The 21,447-nt window shown below is 54.3% G+C and overlaps 1 protein-coding gene across 1 annotated transcript in view; it reads left to right on the top strand.

The window, feature by feature from the left end:
* The window catches only part of LATS2 (large tumor suppressor kinase 2), a 41,971-nt gene extending 22,273 nt beyond the window's left edge, over positions 1-19,698 (top strand). The window contains exons 3-8 of the mRNA XM_082859724.1: positions 7,336-7,468; positions 8,458-9,737; positions 10,656-11,238; positions 12,364-12,546; positions 14,186-14,292; positions 17,547-19,698. Coding sequence (XP_082715850.1) covers positions 7,336-7,468; positions 8,458-9,737; positions 10,656-11,238; positions 12,364-12,546; positions 14,186-14,292; positions 17,547-18,044 — 2,784 coding nt within the window. The 3' untranslated portion in view covers positions 18,045-19,698. The remainder of the gene's footprint in view (positions 1-7,335; positions 7,469-8,457; positions 9,738-10,655; positions 11,239-12,363; positions 12,547-14,185; positions 14,293-17,546) is intronic.
* Positions 19,699-21,447: the final 1,749 nt, after the last annotated feature.

Raw genomic sequence — 21,447 nt, 5'->3', positions numbered from 1 at the left:
TTTTAAAGAATATTTTATTTATTGATTTGGCTTCGCCGGGTCTTAGTTGTGGCACGAGGGATCTTCCTTGCCGCCTGTGGGATCTTTAGTTGCGGCATGCGGGATCTAGTTCCCCGACTAGTGATTGAACCCGGATCCCCTGCATTGGGAACTCGGAGTCTGGACCAGCAGCGTCCAGTCACTGGACCAGCAGGGAAGTCCCAGTCTCCTGATTTTGATAAAATACAAGCACCTACATTTTAGGGCGATTCCAAGACTCGGAGACTCGTGCACAGCTCCCGCTCCCTCTCTGTCTCAGTCCCGAGTCCTCCCACCAACAGGGCCCACGAGGCTGCGCCTCCACTCAAGAGACCCTCCCAAAGGCTGGTCTGCAGCACGAGAGGAGCTGAGCTCCCCGTGGGCTGCGAGGGCCCTCCCGGGAACCCAGCAGGAGTCCGTGGGGACCTGGACAGTCGATGTGTCTGCACGGTCACGCCGGCCCCTTAACCTCCCCCATCCCCCTTAGACTGTGCTCTCCACAGCGCAGCCAGGGGACCCTTTTAAAACAGAAGTCGGGTCTCGTGCTCCAAACGCTAGGTGGCTTCCTGCCTCGATCAGGGTAAACGCCAGCGTCCTTGTCCCGGCCTACTTGACGGGCTTTCACACTGGGGTCAACATCCATTTCAACCCTGAAAACAGTTTAAAGGATTTCAAACAAGTTTTTTAAAAAATATTTATTTATTTATTTGGTTGCCCCGGGTCTTAGTCGCGGCACGCGCGTGGGGTCTAGTTCCCCGACCAGGGATCGAAGCCAGGCCCCCTGCACTGGGAGCGTGGAGTCTCACCCACTGGACCACCAGGGAAGTCCCAGTTTAAAGGGTTTCAGAACCACGGGGTGGAGTCGGCCAGAAGGGTGCCTGCATAGCGGCTATGTGCCTGTGTGCGGAGCTCCCCAGTGTGTGTCCATTTCAAGGTTACACTGTAACTTTTTCTTTGCTTTTTTTTTCTTTTTAATAGATTTTTTTTTGTTTTGGGGTTTTTTTTGTTTGTTTGGTTTTGTTTTGGGCCGTGTGAGGCTTGCGGGATCTGAGTTCTCCAACCATGGATTGAACCCGGGCTACGACAGTGAAAGCCTGGAATCCTAACCACTAGGCCACCAGGGAACTCCCTAACTTTTTCTGAAAATTACATAAAATCTAGCTTGGAAGTTTGTCTTCAGTACCATATTTCATAATTAAACATTTTTGTAAATTTCACTGTATCTTTCAAGGGTGTAGAAGTAGCAGAAGACTGTCTTCCTTCTTAAATGAGCCCATAGCTTTCTAGATCGCCCTGTTTACTTGATAACATTTTTAAAAAAAAACCACAGAGAAGAGAGCTCCCTGAACTCTGCATCTAGACGTCCCTTCCCTTTGATGCCTGTGGGCTGACGGTCCCCAGCAAAGTGGGACGGAGGCCGTGCGGACGGCTACAGGACACAGGAGAAGAGCAGCTACTCATTTAAAGCTCAGAAAGGAGCTCGAAGGTCTGTGACTACGGATGCTCGGTGGGGAGGCCCGCGTGCCGTCTGTGGGTGAGACGTCTGAATGGCAGAAGTTGGCGGTGGCCCTTGTCTGCACGGGAGGACTCTCCGCACACACTCAGGCCACTGAATTTCAGGAGCCGAGGCGGGCTTGTAGCCGACGAAGAATCTCTTCTTCCAGAATCACACGGAGCCGCTGGCGCCTGAGCTCTGCCGGCTGGTCCATCTCCCAGCGTCCTGACGCCCATTCGCGGCGCGGGTCTGGCCTTCGTGGCTCCGTCTCGTGTCCGCAGGTACCAGGCGGTGGGCAGCCCCCGCCCCCGTCCCCTGGGCCCAGGGTCCCGCTGCTCACGCACTGGACTGCCACCTCCTGCTTCGTCATCCGGCATCGTGGGCTGAGACAGAAACCGAATCCTTTCCTTCGTGAAAACCTTGTACCTCTGACGACAGAGTTCCCAACAAGAGTGCGAGCCACAGCTCCCTATTAAGCCCCCCCTTGATTCCCCTCCCAGCCCCGGAGGACAGTGGCCGGAGGCTCTTGGGCCTGCCCTCTTTCGGTGTCTTCTCTCTACCCTGTAGAGCCCACAGTGCGGTCCAGAACCAAGTGTGCAGAGCTTGGAGCTTGGCAAGCCCTTCCTTCTGAACCCTTGTCCCGACCTCCAATCCTGCCCTGAAAGGAGCCGGGGCCCTGCCCAGCGGGGGAGCAGGAAGGCTGGCCCTGGGCCCCGTCGCACCGCGTGCCCCAGTTCAGACCATCCAGTGAGGCTGTGTCGTCCCCAGGCTTTCTCTGCCTGAGACCTTTTCTTCTGAGCTCTGCCCACCCCCAGCTCCACCCTCTGTCTGGCATCCTCAGCTCAGGCTTTGAACGCGCCTGTCTCTAACTCAGCGTCCGGTTCTTTGTGTCGGGCCACCACGGACCTCTACCTACTTGTGTCGCCAGGCTCTCTGGCTGGTGGTGACCAGCTCCCCCCTGGAATCTGACTTCTGAGGGGCCCGCACCGCCCACCCCTGTGCTGTCTGCCACGGGCTCCTTGGTTCCCCCAGAACTCAGAACGCCAGGGCTCGTCTGTCCCTGGCAGGGACGGTCTGGCTCCTTCCTTGTTTCCTGGGGCAGAAGAGACGGTCCTAGAGATTTTGTGGTTTTGTGTGTGTGCCTATTTATTGTGTGACTTGTGCAAGCCAGGTGTTAGAGGACCTGTCGGCCTCCCTAAAAGCAGGCATGTGCTGGTGAGGGTGCGGTCAGGGGGTTCCTGCCAGAGCACGGGGGGCGGCCATGCTGGGGAGGCCCGGCAGAGCCTGTTCCCTGAGCCCAGCGGCGGGCCCACTGTGTCCACGGGCAGGTTCATGCCGCTGACCATCCTCAGGAGGCCCTGACCCTGGGCAGCACATGTGCTGTTAAAACTGGTTCCCTACCCTTTCCTGGAACATGGCTAAGTGTTTTTGTATGTTATATTCTATTTCTCTATGGCTTTTCATTATTGACAAAAATGGGAGTGTTTTTTTCAAAAAGAGGTTGGACCTAAGTTATCATAATAGGCATGTCCAGGAGTGTAGTGTTCCTTTAAGAACAAATCCCACGAAGATGTAAGAATGGTTTTGTAGTTAAATAGTAACCCAAGTAAAATACTTATTTAAGGGCCTGTGCAGTTGCAAGAGCATGTAGAAAGCAGTACTTCCTGCTGACTGTGTAGCCAAATTATGATAAATGGAAGCAAAGTAGGTATTTGATGATTGGGCTCATAGTAGGACAACTGGAATAACCCGCTGGATAGACTGAACTAAAGACGTTATTTAGGTTCTCAGACGTCACTAATCACACCAGTAATCAACATTATGATAACGTTCTCATCTCCTGTGTGTGTGTGTGTAAACTCAGGGGATTTTGGTAGTTTCCCTGGAGTGGGTCACACCTCCGCTCACCTATCTCAATAGTGCCAACAGTGAAATCCTTAATGTTTTAGCAAACATCCCTTGAAATCACGTAACTTTACAGCTGAAGGGAGCTCTGGGATGACCTGGTGACATCTTGCCTTCTCACTGGACTCAGCTGTGGTCTGGAGGACTTTTGTCATCTGCCCACAACTATGTAGCTGGGTAACACTGGCAGCTTTATTGTAACGGAACGGGACATACGCATAAGTATTCTCATCATCTTACGCTCTTTAACAAGAAGAAATCATTGCATGTTTCAACATAAAACTGCCAAACTTGTTTTCCTCGTGTTCTGATCAAGCCCTTGTTTGTGGACGATGCTCAGACACATTTTGCACGTCACTGTTTCTTCATGTTGTTTACGCTATTGGAAGTCGCACATTTTGTTCACTGCTGTGTACTCTGTAGAGAAGAATATTAGATGCTTAGTGCTTCTCCAGTAGGAGAATTTGGCCATAGCAAGTATTTTTGGGCTGCATTAAGTGTATCCCAGGGAATACTTTAATTATAATGAACATAATCATTCTCTCATTGGATATTTAAGCCCTTTCTACTCCTGCCCTACACCCTTCTGTTTGAGGGGCTGATTTATTGTATTATATCTAATTCGGACAAACATCTTTATGCAAGTTGACTTTTAAAATAGGATTCTTTTAAACTGGCCTGAGAATTTTAGGAAGTAAAATTATTAAATCAGGGCGCACGTTTAATAACTTTTGGTACTTGTTAACAAATAGTCACCTCAAAGGACCAAAAATATATGACTGTGAAGAGTTTCACCAGCCATTTGCCTTTATAACTATTTTGTTTTGGTGTTAACAATTCAGTATAAAACGCTACTTTATTAAAAGTGTTTCTTTGATCCTTGGTAAGGCTGAGCATTTTCCACGCTTGTTTAATTCTAGCCCAAATTTCTTCTTCATTCCCTACCTATAAGTTACTCTAAAAAACATCTCTTTCCTCGGAAGCGCTCAGTGGGCGCCCTGCCCCACGGCCTTGCTGCAGGGCCTTGAGCCGGAGTTGTGCCTCATCTTCTCGTCACCCACTCACAGTTCAGATCCAGAGGCCCCTTGCGGGTTTTCCTGGCTTTAGTTTTCTCTTCTCCTTCTCCGGGAACCGCGCGGGTGCCGGGTGTGTCGGACTGGCGCGGGATCCACTCGCTCCGCGGGGGCCTGCGTCTCTGGCTCCGGCCCCAGGCAGGCTGGGTCGCCCTTTCCTTCTCCTTCACAGCCAGCCACCCGCCCTTCAGGCTCCTGGAATCGCCGGGAAACGGCGGTGAGGAGCTGCCCTGCCCCCGGGCTCTGGAGCTGCGGGACTTTCAAGCCGGGCAGCTCAGCCGGTGGAGCGAGGGAGGGCAGGGGGGAGGGGACGTGGGTCTAGAAGCCGAGGGGCAAGGGGGTGGCGCGGGGGCAGCCGTGCAGACCCTGGGCCCCCGCTCACCGGGCTCCCGAAGGCCCCGGGGGCAAGCGTGCCGTCCAGCTGGGGCGGAGCTCAGGGGCAGGGTGTGGGCGTCCCTGGGCACCGCTCTTACAGCGGCACACCACGCTGCTGGCCTGACATCTGGGCACTGGAGTCACAGAAACGGCGTCCTGCTGCCTGGGGGGTGGAGGCAAGGCAGGGTTGTGATTCCTGATGGGTTTAAAAATGATCCCGAGTTTCCCGCAGTTTGTGGGGCTTTTTAGTATTTATTTACTTACTTATATTTATTTTGGCTGTGCCAGGTCTTAGTTGCGGCATGCGTGCGGGATCTAGTTCACTGACCAGGGATCGAACCCGGGCCCCCTGCATTGGGAGTGCGGAGTCTCACCCACTGGACCACCAAGGAAGTCCCTTCCTGCAGTTTTTAAAGCACGGCTATACATATATGTCTAGTGGTGTCTCTGAGAGTTAATGTACGGAAACTGCACACTTGCTAAATTTGGTGGAAGGGACAGACGGCAAGGGCAAGACTGCCTGACTGGGTTGTTTAGTAAACAGGAGGGCTCATTGGCGTGGTCGGGTGTGTGATGGGCGTATGGTTAGTTGGTCGGTTGTGCGATTCGAAGTAGCCCTGTGAGCACATCGGTACCTGTGGTTGCCTCCCGGTGTTCTTGCTGGTTAAGCTCCTCGACTGGAAGCGAAGCGTTGGGAAGGTTGGAATCTTGAGGCTGAGGCCAGTGCGCAGCAGGGAGTTGAACACACACACTGTCTGACGTGGTTGGTCCTCAGAGTCGCCGCTTCCTTGACACGTAGCCGGTCTGAAGCGACGCATACGTGCGGCTGGTCACCCCAAAGAAGCCAAGGCTTCGGTCCCGTCCCAGACACAGCAGATGGGCGCTGTCCGCAGGGGGCTGGCTCTCCCCCAGCTCGTGTCCTTTCCTTCGATCCCAAGGCAGCTCTGGCCACCGTTGCCCAGCCTCGCGAGCTGTCCCTTCCGCTGCTTCCCCCAGAGGCCGCCTCCCCCCCAGCCCTTGGCTCAGGGCGGGGCTCTTCCTGCCTCTTCTCTCCCGAATCCCCGAGGACACAGGCACAGGTCACGGCCGCGTGCGCGCTTTGTCCAGCCACCCCGTGGGGCCCGGCCAGGATGGAGGTTAATATTATGTACACAATCAGTGGGTGTGAAGCACCAGAGTCCTTCCCGTCCCTGTGTTAGGTGGGTGGGCGCAGCCCTGAGCCACAGGAGGGTCAGGCCCCCAGGCTGTCGCAGTCCTAACAGAGGGGCAGACACACAAGCGCGGGGACAGGTCCACGCTGTTAGCCTTGAAAAGCCCCTGGCCCGGCAGGCGGGGAGAGCGGCTCATCCGTCCTCAGGGTCCGGGGCATCTCCTGGGTTTCTGCCGTGACTCTTTGCTGACCGGCCTCTGTCGCCTGGGGACCTGGGGTCCTGCTGCCTGATCACTGCCTTCTCCTCTCCTGTCCAAGCTACAGCAGTCTCTGTCAGGGCTCTCCCACCCCTGCTGCTCTGAGACCCCTCCCCTCCGGTCACCACCCACTTCCTGCATTTGCAGTTCCCTCCTCCTTGCCCACCCACCCCTCCACCTTCAGAAGACCCCTGTCTGTCCACAGAATCCCCTCTCGCTGCCCCTCCCGGTTCCATCCTTGAAGGCTGGCTTCCCTGTCTGCCCACAGCTCTGCAGAGCCGGCCCAGGGCGCCTGGGCCACAGCCCTCGCAGCCCTCCCCCTCCGGCCTGAGCACCCGACCACGGGTTCTGCAGCTCTGCCCCTGGCCCATCCTCTCACTGACCCCGACCCTGCTTGGAAAGCTCCCGCGACTGCCTTCAGGTAGGCGGCCCGGTCTGTGGCGCCTCCCCGCTGTCCTCTCCCGCCTCCCCGTTCTTCCCCCACCAGGCCCCGGCTCTGACTGTACCACCTGCTGCCAAGAATACCTTTCCTCCACTGAGCCCTCCTGCTGCCTGAATCCCAGCTGTCCGTGAAGGGCCGGCTGTGCCTCCGTCTGGCCTGTGATCAGTCCCTGGTCCCTCTCCGTCCTCCGGCCCTCTTTCCCGGTGCTCATCCCGCCAGCAGTGCTGGGGCCTGTCCTGGGCTGACGTCCTCTCTCGCCCGCCGCCGCCCGCATGGGCACGGGGCACCATAAACAGTAGATGTGCAGGTCTCCCCTCGGGGCAGGGGTCCCTCCCCCAGGAAGCCTGGGCTGGGGAAGGCCAGTTCTCTGACTTCCACAGGCTAGATGGGAATTTCAGTCCAGTCACAGAAGTTTTCTAGCAGGAGCAGGATGTACGGTCTTCCAGGCCCATCGTCGTGGTCTGGGGGTCAGTGAGGTTGTCATCGGCGACTGAGGACACGTCCCCAGTGGTGCTGGCTCGGAGCCGGGTGCAGGGCGGGAAGGCAGTCCTGGAGGCTTCGTGTCGAGGGGACGCGCACCCAGGCCCCCACTAACGTCTCTGTGTCCACCCCACCCCCAGGAGATGGCGGGCAGGGCCCTCAAGCAGACCGGCAGCCGCAGCATCGAGGCCGCCCTGGAGTTCATCAGTAAGATGGGTTACCTGGAGCCGGGCAAGGAGCAGATTGTGCGGGTCGTCAAGCAGACCTCCCCAGGTGAGCACGCTGGGGGCTGCGGGCAGGGGCCATCCTGACGGTCGCCCGAGGGCGGGGACGGCGGGTGGCAGATATGACACTGAGCTGGGTGCCTCCTACTTGCTGGGTTTGTGGATTTGTTTTGCTTATGAAAGATCTGAAAATTCACTGGATATTAAAATGAGGCAACCCCCGCAGGTTTTCTGCTTTCTCTTGGGCTTGTGGGGGAGGCTTATTTCATTGATTCTGAAACACACCGTTTCCCACTCTGTGGCCTCTGAGAGCAGGCTGCCCAGTGGCAGGTGCCTCCAGAGCCGGACACCTTGGGCAGAGGTGTGGGAAAGCCCCCTGGTGCCCCTGGGGAGGGCCAGAGGCCCCAGCACCAGGTGTCTGGCCTTGCTGCCTGTCACTGAATGTTTCTGTTTGCTGGTAGAGCAGATGGGGCCCATTTGGGGACCTGAGGTCCCTGGGTGTAGTAAGGGATTCAGGATATTGAACAGGAGTGTTCCCTGTTTTGTGGGAGACCTTGGATAAGCCCAGTTCATCTGCTGAGGGGGAAATTGCACGGGCTTTGTAGCCGTATCTTCTTTGTGAAGAGGACACAGGTTTCTGTCGTCTTCTTGACTGAGGAGTTCCCTTAAACAGTGCCTCGCTGGCCACCGTGTCCAGACTCTGAGGGTCCCGGGGTCTGTGTTGCAGCCCAGCCCCTCAGGAGGCAGCGCCCACTCTCTGATGACCCCGCACCTGCCTTGCTCGTGGTCTTTCTGATGCATCGTCTTAGCCTGAGAACACAGTGTCATTTGCCGTGGCTTCTGCTGGAAGCACAGCTGCAGAGGGTCAGGGCTCGGCCAGGTGCTCCGCGGGGGCGTCCTCGGACAGGCAGGGCACGGCCTTTGGACTGGGAGCCCGGCGCCGCCCACGCGGCCGTCACTGGCGTCAGGGGCCTTCCCAGGCCTTCGGCCGCGGAGTAGCCGTGCTGCGGCGTCAGCCTCCCGTTCCCTTCTCTGCAGGAAAAGGCCTGGCGCCAGCCTCTATGCCGCGGAGACCGAGCTTCGAAGGAGCAGGTGACCCTTTCCCGCCCTACGCCCAGGTGAGCGGGCCGGCCTTCGAGGGCCCCGCCGCCTTGGACGAGGCGCCCCGCCAGTACCCGGACTTCCTCTTCGCCGCCGTCGGGCCTCACTGCCGTCCGCACCCACCCAAGGGCTATGCCGCCGCCGGGGAGGCCGCCGGGATGAGCCTCCCCGGCCCCGGGGGCCCGGCGCCCCCGCTGCAGGGCCCGCACTACAGGGCCCCCCTACTGGTGCCCGGGGAGCCCCTGGCCTACGGCGTCCAGCGCAGCCCCTCCTTCCAGAGCAAGACTCCGCCGGAGGTCGGTGGGTACGCGGGCCTGGCCGCCAAGGGCCCGGCCGTGCAGGTGCAGGTGCAGCCCGGCCTCGCGTTCCCGCCCCCGGGCGGCGCCGCTGCGTACGCGCCCCACCCGCACCCCAAGCAGCCCCACCCGGTGCACGCAGGGGGCCCCCGGGGCGCCGTGTTCGCTGGCGACAGCCCCCCGCCGGGCCTGGCCACCCCCTCCCGGACCGGCCTCGGCGCCGAGCGGTTCGAGCCGAGCGCGCCCCCCGCGCCGCAGTGGCCGAGCGCCGGCCTGGCCCGGCGGGACTCGCTGCAGAAGCCGGGCCCCAGCAGGACCGGCTCCTTCAACGGCCACCAGACGGCGGCCGCGCCCTCCCCCAACGCCATCACGGCCGTGACGGCCGCGCACATCCTGCACGCGGTGAAGAGCGTGCGGGTGATGAGGCCCGAGCCCCAGACGGCCGTGGGGCCTTCGCACCCCGCCTGGGTGCCGCCGCCGGGCCCCGCGCTCGAGGGCCTGGAGCCCCAGGACGAGCATCCCCCCGCCCCGGGGGGCGCCGAGGCGCGGGGCCGGCCCCCGCCCTACCCCCGGCACCTGCTGCGGCCACAGGGCCGCGCCGAGCAGTACGACGTGGACGGCCTGTGCGCGGGGCTGCAGCAGGGCCTCCGGGGCAGCCGGGCCGCCGAGCCCCCCGACGGGAGCCCCAGGAGCCCCAGGGGTGCCAAAGGGGAGAAGGCGGGCAAGGACCGCAAGCAGATCCAGACGTCCCCGGTGCCCGTGCGCAGGGGCTGCCGCGACGAGGAGAAGCGGGAGTCGCGCATCAAGAGCTACTCGCCCTCCGCCTTCAAGTTCTTCATGGAGCAGCATGTGGAGAACGTGCTGAAGACCTACCAGCAGAAGGTGGCTCGCAGGCTGCAGCTGGAGCAGGAGATGGCCAAGGTGGGTCGTGGGGTCGCCGCGGGTCCCTTCTTGCTTCTGCTTCACGCACCTCCCCTCCAGGCCGGTGGTCTCCTGGGGAGGGGGGCTGGTACCGGGGGTCCCACCTGGAGAAGTCCTGCACGTTGCGTTCCCCTTCCCCCTCGCTCTCGGGAGGGGATGGGCTCTGCCTGACGTGCCGGCGCGTAAATGGACACATTGGTTTTTATGGTGTGTCCTTACTAGTGCACAAATCCACCAAGTTTTTCTAACTGCTAAGAAAACATTTTGAAAGAGTAGAAAGGTTTGAGGTTTTATACATTGAAATTGTGGGATTTATAAAGACAAATATATCTAGTAGTGATTCATCTATTTCTTAAGTCTATAGTTAGAAAATAAGGTTTGAAATATACCCTAGTTGGCACTAAACTGTCAGAAAAGGTAATTATTAATGAAATTATTTAGATTAAAATGCTATGGTCAATTTAAATCACACAGAGCCGGTAACTGCAAATTCTAAAAATAAGATTTGTGCCCTTCCCGCTGTCCCATTTTCGTTGACTTTGTTTGTTTTCCCATTTTCCCCTGAACTATTATTAAATTATTACATTGCTCTTAGAGCTCCAGGAATTTTGTGGTCCCCTTTCCTCCAGATTTTTATTAATATAAGTTTCCTGTAGTTTTTAGAGCCTAAGGTCACCTGGAGAAAAAAGTCCCTGTTATTATGTCTTCCCTTTCGATTCCAGATCTGAGACTCTGTGTGGATGTAAAGAACAAAGAGTTATTTTCTCGCTTGTAGTGTCTGGCCCCATTCTCCTGCACCCTGGTTTCCGCGGATCGGTTGGGGTCCCCTGCGTTCTGGGGCCTCTTCCCCACCCCCGTCCCCTACCCCTTCCCCCTGGGCTCCCCCAGGGTGACCCTCCCCTGTTTCCTCCTGCACAGGCCGGGCTCTGTGAAGCTGAACAGGAGCAGATGAGGAAGATCCTCTACCAGAAGGAGTCCAATTACAACAGGCTCAAGAGGGCCAAGATGGACAAGTCCATGTTCGTGAAGGTGAAGACCCTGGGCGTCGGCGCCTTCGGGGAAGTGTGCCTGGCCTGCAAGGTGGACACGCACGCCCTGTACGCCATGAAGACGCTGAGGAAGAAGGACGTCCTGAATCGCAACCAGGTGGCCCACGTGAAGGCCGAGAGGGACATCCTGGCGGAAGCAGACAACGAGTGGGTGGTCAAGCTCTACTACTCCTTCCAGGACAAGGACAGCCTGTACTTCGTCATGGACTACATCCCGGGCGGTGACATGATGAGCCTGCTCATCCGCATGGAGGTGTTCCCCGAGCACCTGGCCCGCTTCTACATCGCGGAGCTGACACTGGCCATCGAGAGCGTCCACAAGATGGGCTTCATCCACCGCGACATCAAGCCGGACAACATTCTTATAGATCTCGACGGCCATATCAAGCTGACAGACTTTGGCCTCTGCACTGGGTTCAGGTGGACGCACAACTCCAAATACTACCAGAAAGGTACCGCCTCAGGCCTTTCCTTCCCCTCCTGGGGCGCAGCTGTCACCGGGTGATTTTATAATTTGGCGTGACATCCTTTTCTCCCTGAAGAAGTCGAATGACGTGTGAGGTGGTTTTTTTTGTAAGTTAGTGGCTTCAAATTTTACTAATACGTTTTTAGGACAGTAGGCCATAGCGTCTCATGGGGCCTTGCTGAGGGGCCATCACTCTGCCCTATTAAAACAAGCCTTAAAACACAAGCCTCCCAGCCTCCCAAGGAGCCCTCTCTCACAGCCACCCTGAGTCTACCTGCAGGCACAGACCTGGCTGTGGATCCAGCTTAACTCCACCTCCTGTGGTCCTGCTACCTGGAAAAGTCAGAAACAGCTGGTCATTATCTTATCTATGGCTTGAATTTTTATAATAGTGATTTTAATACTCTATAGCTCAGGCTTCTTGTTTTTTTTTTTTTTGCGGTACGCGGGCCTCTCACTGCTGTGGCCTCTCCCGCTGCGGAGCACAGGCTCCGGACACGCAGGCTCAGCGGCCACGGCTCACGGGCCCAGCCGCTCCGTGGCATGTGGGATCCTCCCGGACCGGGGCACGAACCCGTGTCCCCTGCATCAGCAGGCGGACTCTCAACCACTGCGCCACCAGGGAAGCCCTCAGGCTTCTGTTTTTTAACTCAAAACTAGTCCTAAATCATTTTGTTCATTCCCATTTTTTGGCACTGAAGTCATTTGTGTTCGTATTTTCTAAATCCTCTCACTCTTTTCCATGCCCGTCTTAAAAATGTCTATCAGACAGGTGGTGTTAGCCTTTGAGACGGGCCTGAGAGGCTCTGGGGCCAGCATCCTACAGTCCCTGAGCCTTTCTCACTGGCCCTGCACTGTCACCCAGCACAGGGCACAGCCCCTGCGGCCGCCTCCCATGCTTCCCGTGTTGGCACAGGAGTGCACCTCACAGCTTGGGTGCGAGGCCCAGGACCCCCGCCACCTGCGAGATGGCGGGAGGAACCTTTCTCTCACTGTGTCAGGAGCTGGGTTGGATTACTTTCCCTTGAAGCTCTGGATTTGCTGCATTGTTGAAGAGTGAAGATTAACGTTTTCATTCTCTTCTCTCCTCGGCTCGCTTCCTGGGTGAAAGGGAGTCACACCAGGCAGGACAGCATGGAGCCCAGCGACCTCTGGGACGACGTGTCTAATTGCCGCTGTGGAGACCGGCTCAAGACCCTGGAGCAGAGGGCGCGGAGGCAGCATCAGCGGTGTCTGGCTCATTCCCTGGTTGGGACCCCAAATTACATCGCCCCGGAAGTGCTCCTCCGAAAAGGTGCGTGCTTCCGCCCTGCACCCAAGCCAGTGACCTCTGAGGGTCCCGCGCCCCAGCTTTCAGAGACTCGAAGTGTCCCCACTGTGTCTGCGCTCACGGGAGCCCGAGAGCTGGCGTCTTCCCTTAGCAAGCGCAGCCTCCAGCGTGTGTCCCTCCGCTCGGGAGCTGCCTTTGCTTCTGGCCCGCCTCCACGTGCCCCTCCTTAGGCTGGAAGTGACAGGCCGGGTGCGAGGCTGGCTTGCTCCCTGGAGCCCAGAGGAGTCGCTCCAGAACCGGTTTTGACAGAGTCCTGTGATAGACAGGACTGGGGGGGAGGGATGCGGGGGGGTCCTACCTGGGTCAGCCACCTTCACTGGTCAACGGGTGTGAGGATACAAACACTGTGTCCTCCAGTTCTCCGCCGCAGGTCCAGAAGCACCTTCAAGGTAAGATTTGGGGACAGCAGTGCTCCGTCCCATCCAGTGGGCGCCTGGCCGAGCACAAGAGGCATCTCTGACAGTCAGCTGCAGGGCCCGCAGCGCCCGCGTTTGTTCATCTGATTCCGTTTGATGAACCCAGAGAGCAGTGGCCTGTCTGTTCTCACGTGTTGTTTCCAGTCATTGGAGCCAGGACCCTCTGTCCTCACCCGTGTTCTCCGTGAGCTGTGTGACCCAGCGCGGGTTACTAGCCTCTCACCGCCTCTCGTGTAACAGCAGTGCCTCGAGAGGTTAGAGTATTAACCTCCCTGCCCAGTAAAGCTCTCCCCCTCCCCCTCCTTTCAAAGAGGGAGGGGTGGGTGCTGGCCTGCGGGGGAGGACACCCGTCTCCCTCAACCCCCCGTTCGCAGCAGCCCAGCGGAGCCTCCGGGGCCAGACGGGCAGGGGCTGCACGTCACACTTAGCAAGAATTCGGTGACAGCAGGACCGGAGCAGGGCTCAGACTGGGATGTGGGACAGAATCAAAGGTCAGCCTGCTCCGCAGCCTCCACGAGGCCGCCCTGCCCGAGCACCGGGCCGCCGGAGCCCTGCGGGGGGGCCTGGCTCCCTCGGTGCCCCCAAGGGGCACGACAGGTGGCAGCCGTTCCCTTTGCCAGTTTCCTCCCCCCGGTTCTCCCAAAACCTCCCCAGGAAGCCTCCCCGGGAAGCCTCATCACTGGTCTCACCTGACCTCAGGTCACAGAATTTCTGCTTTTTAGTTTCTATGATTTTAACTTGCGTCTGTTCGTGTTCTTTAAGAACCTAAAATTCTGGTTAGTATTGTTACTAACAATAACAGTAATCTTTTAAAATTAAAAAGCCTTTTATTACAAGAGCATCCTGTGTTTATCACAGACTAATGGTGGAAAATAAGAAAATGCTCGTGACCACGCTCCTCCCACGTGGAGACCGTGGACGCCCCGGCAGCGTTTTTCTCGCACACTGTTCTGAGCCCCGCATGCCGGAGGCGGTGACGTCACGCGTGCGCCGCCCGGTGCGGAGACGGTGGCATCACGTGTGTGCCGACACGTGCGGGAGGCCGTGACATCACACGCGCGCCGTCAGGTGGGGTGGTGACGTCACCTGTGCGCCGCCTGGAGCTTCCCAGCCGACGTGAGCCGGTTCTCTCGTGGTGTGTGAGGAGGGTGTGTGCGGGGTGGGAGCTGAGTGACGCTGTCTTTCAGGATACACCCAGCTCTGCGACTGGTGGAGTGTTGGCGTGATTCTCTTCGAGATGCTGGTGGGGCAGCCGCCCTTCCTGGCGCCGACTCCCACGGAGACCCAGCTGAAGGTAATGGGGCACGTGGTTTTCTGATGAACCCAGGAGGCTTAGGCCAACATTTGACCTTTTATTCTGAGTAGTGTAGGGACGTCAGTTGTATGTCATGGGATGTTTTCAAGTATTCTTGTTATTACCTATTAATTTTTTATCTGGGTAAGTAGAGGCACAGAGTCAGAGCTGAGCTGTGATGCGCGCGTGAACCTGAACCATGGTCGCCTGCCGATGTGGTGCTTGCAGGTGAGAACTAGGGGTGGGCGGAGCACCGAGGCCGCAGGTCTGGGCCCGGCGGCAGGTGCGCCGTGCAGCAACCAACACGGCTTTGAGACTGTGCCCGAGGAAATCGGTTTGATACTTGGATGTTCTGTCGTTACCATTGGCCAGTTACAAGCTATGTGTCAGGCTAGTTGTGCACAGTTCTGATATTCATTTCAAGTAATTAAAAAGTTACTCCGAAAAAAAAAAAAAAAAAGTTACTCCGTCAAGTAATAACTAAGCACTGAAGAATTAGTTTAGAATGGTAGCCATTTACTGTCTGAAATGAATGATTTGATTACTTAAAGACTGAATAGAGAACCTGATGAAACCTTTGGAACTTCTCAGAACAGTGCCCTTACACACGTTCACTGACAGTTCTAGGATGTAGTCACATACCCCGGAGTCCACAGGAGACCCGAAATTAATAACCTCTTAATTAGAAAAACCCTAAATGAAGGCTTGGTTTCTTTACAGTAACAGTGAAATTGGAATTTGGCATTATCTATATCCTAATTGAATTGCTGAATTAGTTACCAATTTGTCTGCATGATAATAACCCAATTTTTAAAATTGTGGTGAAGTTTACCATTTTAACTACTTTTAATTGTACAATTCAGTGGCGTTAAGTACATTCACAATGTTATGCAACAGTCACGGCTACCTATTTCGAGACATTTTCACCATCCCAAGCAGGAGCTTAACTACTAAATGATAACTCCATTCCTCCCTCCCCTCTGTCCCTGTAACAGCTCTTGTATCAATACTTTCTGTCTCTATGAAGTTGCCTATTCTAGGGACCTCATATAAGTGGAATCATACAGTATTTATCCTTCTGTGTCTGGCTTATTTCATTCAGCATAATGTCTTCAAGGTTCATCCATGTTGGAGCCTGTGTCAGAATTTCCTTCCTTTTTAAGGCTGAGTGATATTACGTTGTATGTAATATTGAGTAATACTCCAGTGTGTCTAAATAACATTCCATTTTTTTAATCCATCATCTGGCAATGGACGTTTGGGTTGTTTCCACCTTTCTGCTCTTGTGAGTAGTGCTGCTGTGAACATAAGTATGTGTACAAGTATCTGTTTGGTCCCTGCTTTCAGTTCCTTTGGGGATATACCCAGGAGTGGAACTGCTGGGTCATACGGTCATTCTATGTTGAAACTTGCTGAGGAACCTCCATACTGTTTCCATAGTGGCGGCACCATTTTACATTCCCACCAACAGTGCACAAAGGGTCCTGTTTCTCTACATCCTTGCCAACACTTAATTTCCTTTTGTTTTTTTAAAAATAGTAGTTATTCTAGGGGGTGTGAGGTGGTATCTCATTGTGATTTTGATTTGCACTTCCCTAAGGTTCAGTGATGTTGAGCCTCTTTTCATATGTTTCGTGGTCGTTTGTAGATCTTCTTTGGAGAAATGTCTATTCAAGTCCTTTGCCCTTTTTTAATTCGGTTCTTTGGGTTTTTGTTGTTGAGTTGTAGTTGTTTATATAGTCTGGATATTAATTCCTTGTCAGCTATATGCTTTGCAAATACATTCTCCCATTCCATGGTTTGTCTTTTCACTCTGTCAGTAGTGTCCTTTGATGCACAAAAGTTTTAAATTTTGATTAAGTCTGTTTTATATATATTTTTTGTTTTATTGCCTGTGCTTTTGGTATCATATCCAAGAAATCATTGCCAAATCCAACGTCATGAACGTTTTCCTTTATGTGTTCTTCTATGAGTTGTATAACTTTGGCTCTACTAAAACAACAACTCAGTTTCAAACCAGCCCTCGCACCGTCTGCCCCGTGCCACTCCTGGTTATATTGGCCTTGCTTTATCCTGACTCCAGGTGTAAACAAGAAGTCCCTTAGGCTTCCTCCTCACAGCAGACAGGTCTCTGTGAGCGTCCTGATGGCTGATGTGTGTGGTTGGGCACCACCAGCTGGGGGTGGCTTCCTTGCCCTGTGCCTCAGGCTCTGGGCTCCTCCTGAAACCACACCGACCGTTTGTAGCTGCTCAGAGCCTCCTATGTCTGTTCTGTTCTCCCATCGTGAAATTATCAAGATCTTTTTAAATTAAAAAAAGTTATTTTTATTGAAGTATAGTTGATTTATAATATTGTGTTAGTTTCAGGTATAGCAGCAAAGTGATTCAGGTATATATTATTTTCAGATTCTTTTCCATTACAGGTTCTTACCAGATATTGAATATAATTCCCGGTGCTATCCAGTCGGTCCTTGTTATCTATTTTATATATATTGAATAGTAGTGTGTATCTGTTAATCCCAAACTCCTAATTTGTCCCCTCCTTCCCTCCCTCTCCCCTTTGGTAACCATAACTTTGTTTTCTATGTGTGTGAGTCTGTTTCTGTTTTGTAAATAAGTTCATTTGTATCATATTTTAGATTCCACACATAAGCGATATCATGTGGTATTTGTCTTTCTCTGTCTGACTTCACTTAGTATGATAATCTCTAGGTTCATCTGTGTTGCTGCAAATGACGTTATTTCATTCTTTTTTCATGGCTGAGTAGGATTCCATTGTATATATGTAACACATCTTTATCTATTCATCAGTTGATGGACATTTTGCTTCCATGTCTTGGCTATTGTAAATAGTGCTGCTATGAGCATAGGGGTGCATGTATCTTTTTGAATTATCGTTTTGTCTGGATATATGCCCAAGAGTGGGATTGCTGGATCATATAGTAGCTCTATTTTTAGTTTTTTGAGGAACCTTCATACTGTTCTCCATAGTGGCTGCACCAGCTTACATTCCCACCAACAGTGTAGGAGGGTTCCCTTTTCTCCACACCCTCTTCAGCATTTATCATTTGTAGGCTGATGATGGCCATTCTGACCGTTGTGAGGTGGTGTACTGTATTGTGGTTTTGATTTGCATTTCCCTGATGATTCGCAGTGTTAAGAAATGATCACGTTCTTTAACACCCTGTCCCGGGACGGCCCTCGTCGGCCTCGAGGTTGAGGAGGAAGGAACACCGGGTGTGTTGTCCCCGCAGGTGATTAACTGGGAGAGCACGCTGCACATCCCCGCGCAGGTGGAGCTGAGCCCCGAGGCCCGGGACCTCATCGCCAAGCTCTGCTGCGCGGCTGAGCACCGGCTGGGCCGCAACGGGGCCGACGACCTGAAGGCCCACCCGTTCCTGGGTGCCATCGACTTCTCCAGCGACATCCGGAGGCAGCCTGCCCCCTACGTGCCCACGATCAGCCACCCCATGGACACGTCCAACTTCGACCCAGTGGACGAGGAGGGCCCCTGGCAGGACGGCAGCGAGGACAGCTCCAAGGCCTGGGATGCGCTGGGCCCCCCGGGCAGCCGGCACCCCGAGCACGCCTTCTATGAGTTCACCTTCCGGAGGTTCTTCGACGACAATGGCTACCCGTTCCGGTGCCCCAAGCCTGCGGTGGCCGAGACCGGGACTGAGGCCGAACAGCCAGCTGCGGGGGGCCCGGCCCCGGGGGCACAGGCTGGGAGCTGCCAGCCCGTGTACGTGTAGACCCTGGGGGACCGGGAGGTCAGCCCCTCAGGTCAGTCGGCCGATTGCCCCTCGAAAGTCTGGTCTGCACCCAAAACCAAAGCAGAAAAGCTTCTGAAAGAGGACTCGCCTCTGACGTCTCCTCCACATTCTGGTTGACGGCGGGGCGGGTGTCAGCATGGCCTGGAATTGGCTTTTGAGGACCTTCACTGCATTAAAACAATATTTTTTAAAATTAGTACAGTTTAGAAAGAGCACTTATTTTGTTTATAGCCATTTTTCTTACTAAATTATAGGGATTAATTTTGACAAATCATGCTGCTGTTATTTTCTACGTTTGTATTTTATCCACAGCACTTATTCACATTTAGGGAAAGACGTAAAGATTGAAGAACATGTGATAAGAAATCTCTGTGCAATAATGTAAAAAAAAAAAAAAGATAACACTGTTCTGATGTTACTGATACCATTTTATTCACACAGTGGTTTTTGTTTTATATTTTTCCCACATTTCAAAATTGTGATATATGTTAAAAGCTGCTTTTGTTTTGTTCTGTTTGCTTTTTGCATATTATAGTATAATAGGAAGTGTGAGCAGGTGATCACGCGGGTGTGACTTCAGATGCCAAGTGTGGAGAGATCGCTGCATGAACAGGGTTTTTCTGTTAAAGCGTGACCGTGTCTTGCCATTCACAGCGGGTTCTGTGAATACGTTTTGAGTGAGTAATTCTGGACAGTGTGCTGATGCCGTGTCGTCCTGTGGTGACTTCCTCGCTGTGACTGCACCCTTCCTCTCTCATTGAGGAAATGCACGTGTGCCTGAGAGCTGATGTGACTGCATGTGTCTTGGGTGTGATTGGATTCTTTGGGGGGCAAAGACGTTTGTCCTACACAACACTTGTATACATCAAAAGGGATTCTCTTAGCTCTGCCAAAAAAATGTAAGTTAGTCGTGGACCTCTGTCTGCTTCGCGAGTCAGGATGCTGTCCTGGTGGTACAGCCGCCACGGGTAGCCGGAGCCCCACCCGGCAGACGCCCTGTGGAAGGGCAGTGATCTTGGGGTTCTCTCACCGTGTTTCTAGTGTGCTTTGAAGGATCCATCTTAACTTGGTTTTAGAAGCACATTTTTCTAATCTTTGTGAAACAGCGAAGTGATGTTGAAAAAGATATTTAAGCCATACATATTTTCTTAGGAGTGTAAATGTATATATAACTACATAGATAAACACAAAATATTCCTATTTCAAATTAGTATGATTCCTATTTAAAGTGATTTATATTTGAATAAAACGTTAAATTCTTTTTTTGCTTTTTAAAAACCTGATGCATCATATTTTTCATTATATTATTCCACGTATTTTTCCTTGAGGTTTTTAGCATAATGTATCCATTAGTTAGTGTATCTCTAGGCAGCACACTTGCATCTATCGATGGCTAAACTGAAGAAGATGATTCCTGTGTACTGGTTTACATGTGTGTGAGTGGCAGGTTCTGGGTCTGCTGTGCTGTGTCGTGACTGTCAGTGTTTCTCTAGTTTTGCAGTAACGCCGTGTTGTTATTTGCGCTCTGACAGACGTCATGTGGTAGGTTCTTTCTCAGGAACTCAATTTAACTATTATTTATTGATACATCATTGCCTTTGAAAAGCTTCTACTGGCACAACTTATGATTAAAGTTTTGAATCCAAATCCACTGGTGTCAAGCTTCATTGGAATTTGTAAGTTCTTGCTTATGTCATGTGTTGCCACTCCCCCAGGCTTTCCTGTGATTTGCGCGCAGCCAGGGCCGCCATCGGGAGGGGGAGGGGGGAGGGGGAGGGGGAGGGGGGAGGGGGAGGGGGAGGGGGGAGGAGACCCCCCCAGAGGAGATCGGGTTTCAGGTAAGCGCACGGTCCAAGCAGGGGTGCAGTTGTGTGACCAGCTTCTCTTCGCGAAGGTGGTGACAAGTGTATGGCATTAGATTGTCGAGCGGGTTAAGTGGGGTGTCAGGGAAATCGTGAGTGGGAGCTGATTCTCCTGCTCGGGACAGTTACCCTGACAGGACAAGGCTAACACCTCACCTTTGCTTTAAGATGGTTGATGGCATTAAGAAATACAGAAAATATCGTTTGTTTTACTCTGAGTTGGTCTTTTGAAAGGTGCAGTCACGTGGTCCCCACTGGGCAGTCGCGACTCCACCAGGCCGCCTCCGACCCTGTCCCAGCGGGGAGGGGCCCCCCTTACTGCCGGCCCCCGCATTCCTCTTAGGCTGCCACGTTGGGGAGGCATCGTCAGCCGACGGGCGTGGAGGTCCCAGCGTCCTGCCCTAGCAGGAGTCCCGGCATGTCACCCCAGCAGGACGCTGGGGGCTCTGCTGGCAAGGCCGGGGGCAGGGATTTCTGGTCTGACTGGCTGTACTGGAGCAGTTACTGCCCGTCTGTCTGCCGTCTCCTCTGCGTCGGGGGTCGGGCTGTCGCTGGGACCCGGCTTGCTGGTGCTTGCAGGTTGCTGGGCTCAGCTTCAAGCCTGGAACCGGAAAGAAACCCCGGAGCACGTAGCGCTGCGTCGTTCCTCAGGCCCCGAGGCCCAGCTCCTCTGCCGCCGCCTCCCCACCTCTCAGGGTCTTCCGTCCTGCCTGCCGTGTCCAGGGGTTTGAGTTGTACTTGGTGGGAGGCGTAGGAACAATCTGCTCCACCTTCCTGGAGGTGGAAGTGGGTTTCGGTTTCAATTTCGGTTTCGAGTAACGAAGGCTCACAACTCACCTCAGTCACGCCGGCCACGTTGCGCAAGCTTGTCGCCGTGCTCAGCGGCCCACGCTGGACAGCACGGGTCTGCGCAGATCCTCTGGCTGTGCGTTAGTCCTTGCGCTGACACCTGGCAGAATCTGGGCACTAGCGGAGCAGTTGGCCTTCATCTCTTTCTCATGTGTCATTCCCTCTTGGGTAGTGGAGAGACCACCCTTCCTCGGCAGCGGGTCAGCTGACGTGACCACCCACAATGTCCAGCCTTCAGCTCTGCAGCATTGCGCCCTCTTTCCTGCTTGCCCGCCGCTCTGAACGCGCGGACCCTCCTAAAGTCACCAGCTTCCTGCCTTTTCTAAGCCGGTGACTGGTGTCTCCAAAAGGGTCAGAGTAGCTTATGGGTCCAGGACCCGGGTACAAACGTGGAGCCCGCCTCCCCACCCCTGCAGTGGGAGCTCGGAGTCTTAACCACTGGACCGCCTGGGAAGTCCCCAAATTATATTATTTTTAGAAAAAGAGTCTCTGTCCATATCTCGCCATTTCCTGCTTCCCAAACACAGCCTCTCCCATGTCTTCTATGTCATTTTTCTGGCATTTTCACTGATTGATAGGCTCTTAATGATATTTCTTGATTTACTTATTTTAAATATTTTCTATCAATGACATATATGGTGATTCTCTTATAGGCCTCCCTCAACCTCTGT

Source organism: Leucopleurus acutus (genome assembly GCF_964270905.1).
Source record: "Leucopleurus acutus genome assembly, chromosome: 18".
Classification (NCBI taxonomy): Eukaryota; Metazoa; Chordata; class Mammalia; order Artiodactyla; family Delphinidae; genus Leucopleurus; species Leucopleurus acutus.
The sequence above is the reverse complement of the archived record's forward strand: the minus strand, read 5'-3'. Positions and strand labels throughout refer to the sequence as shown.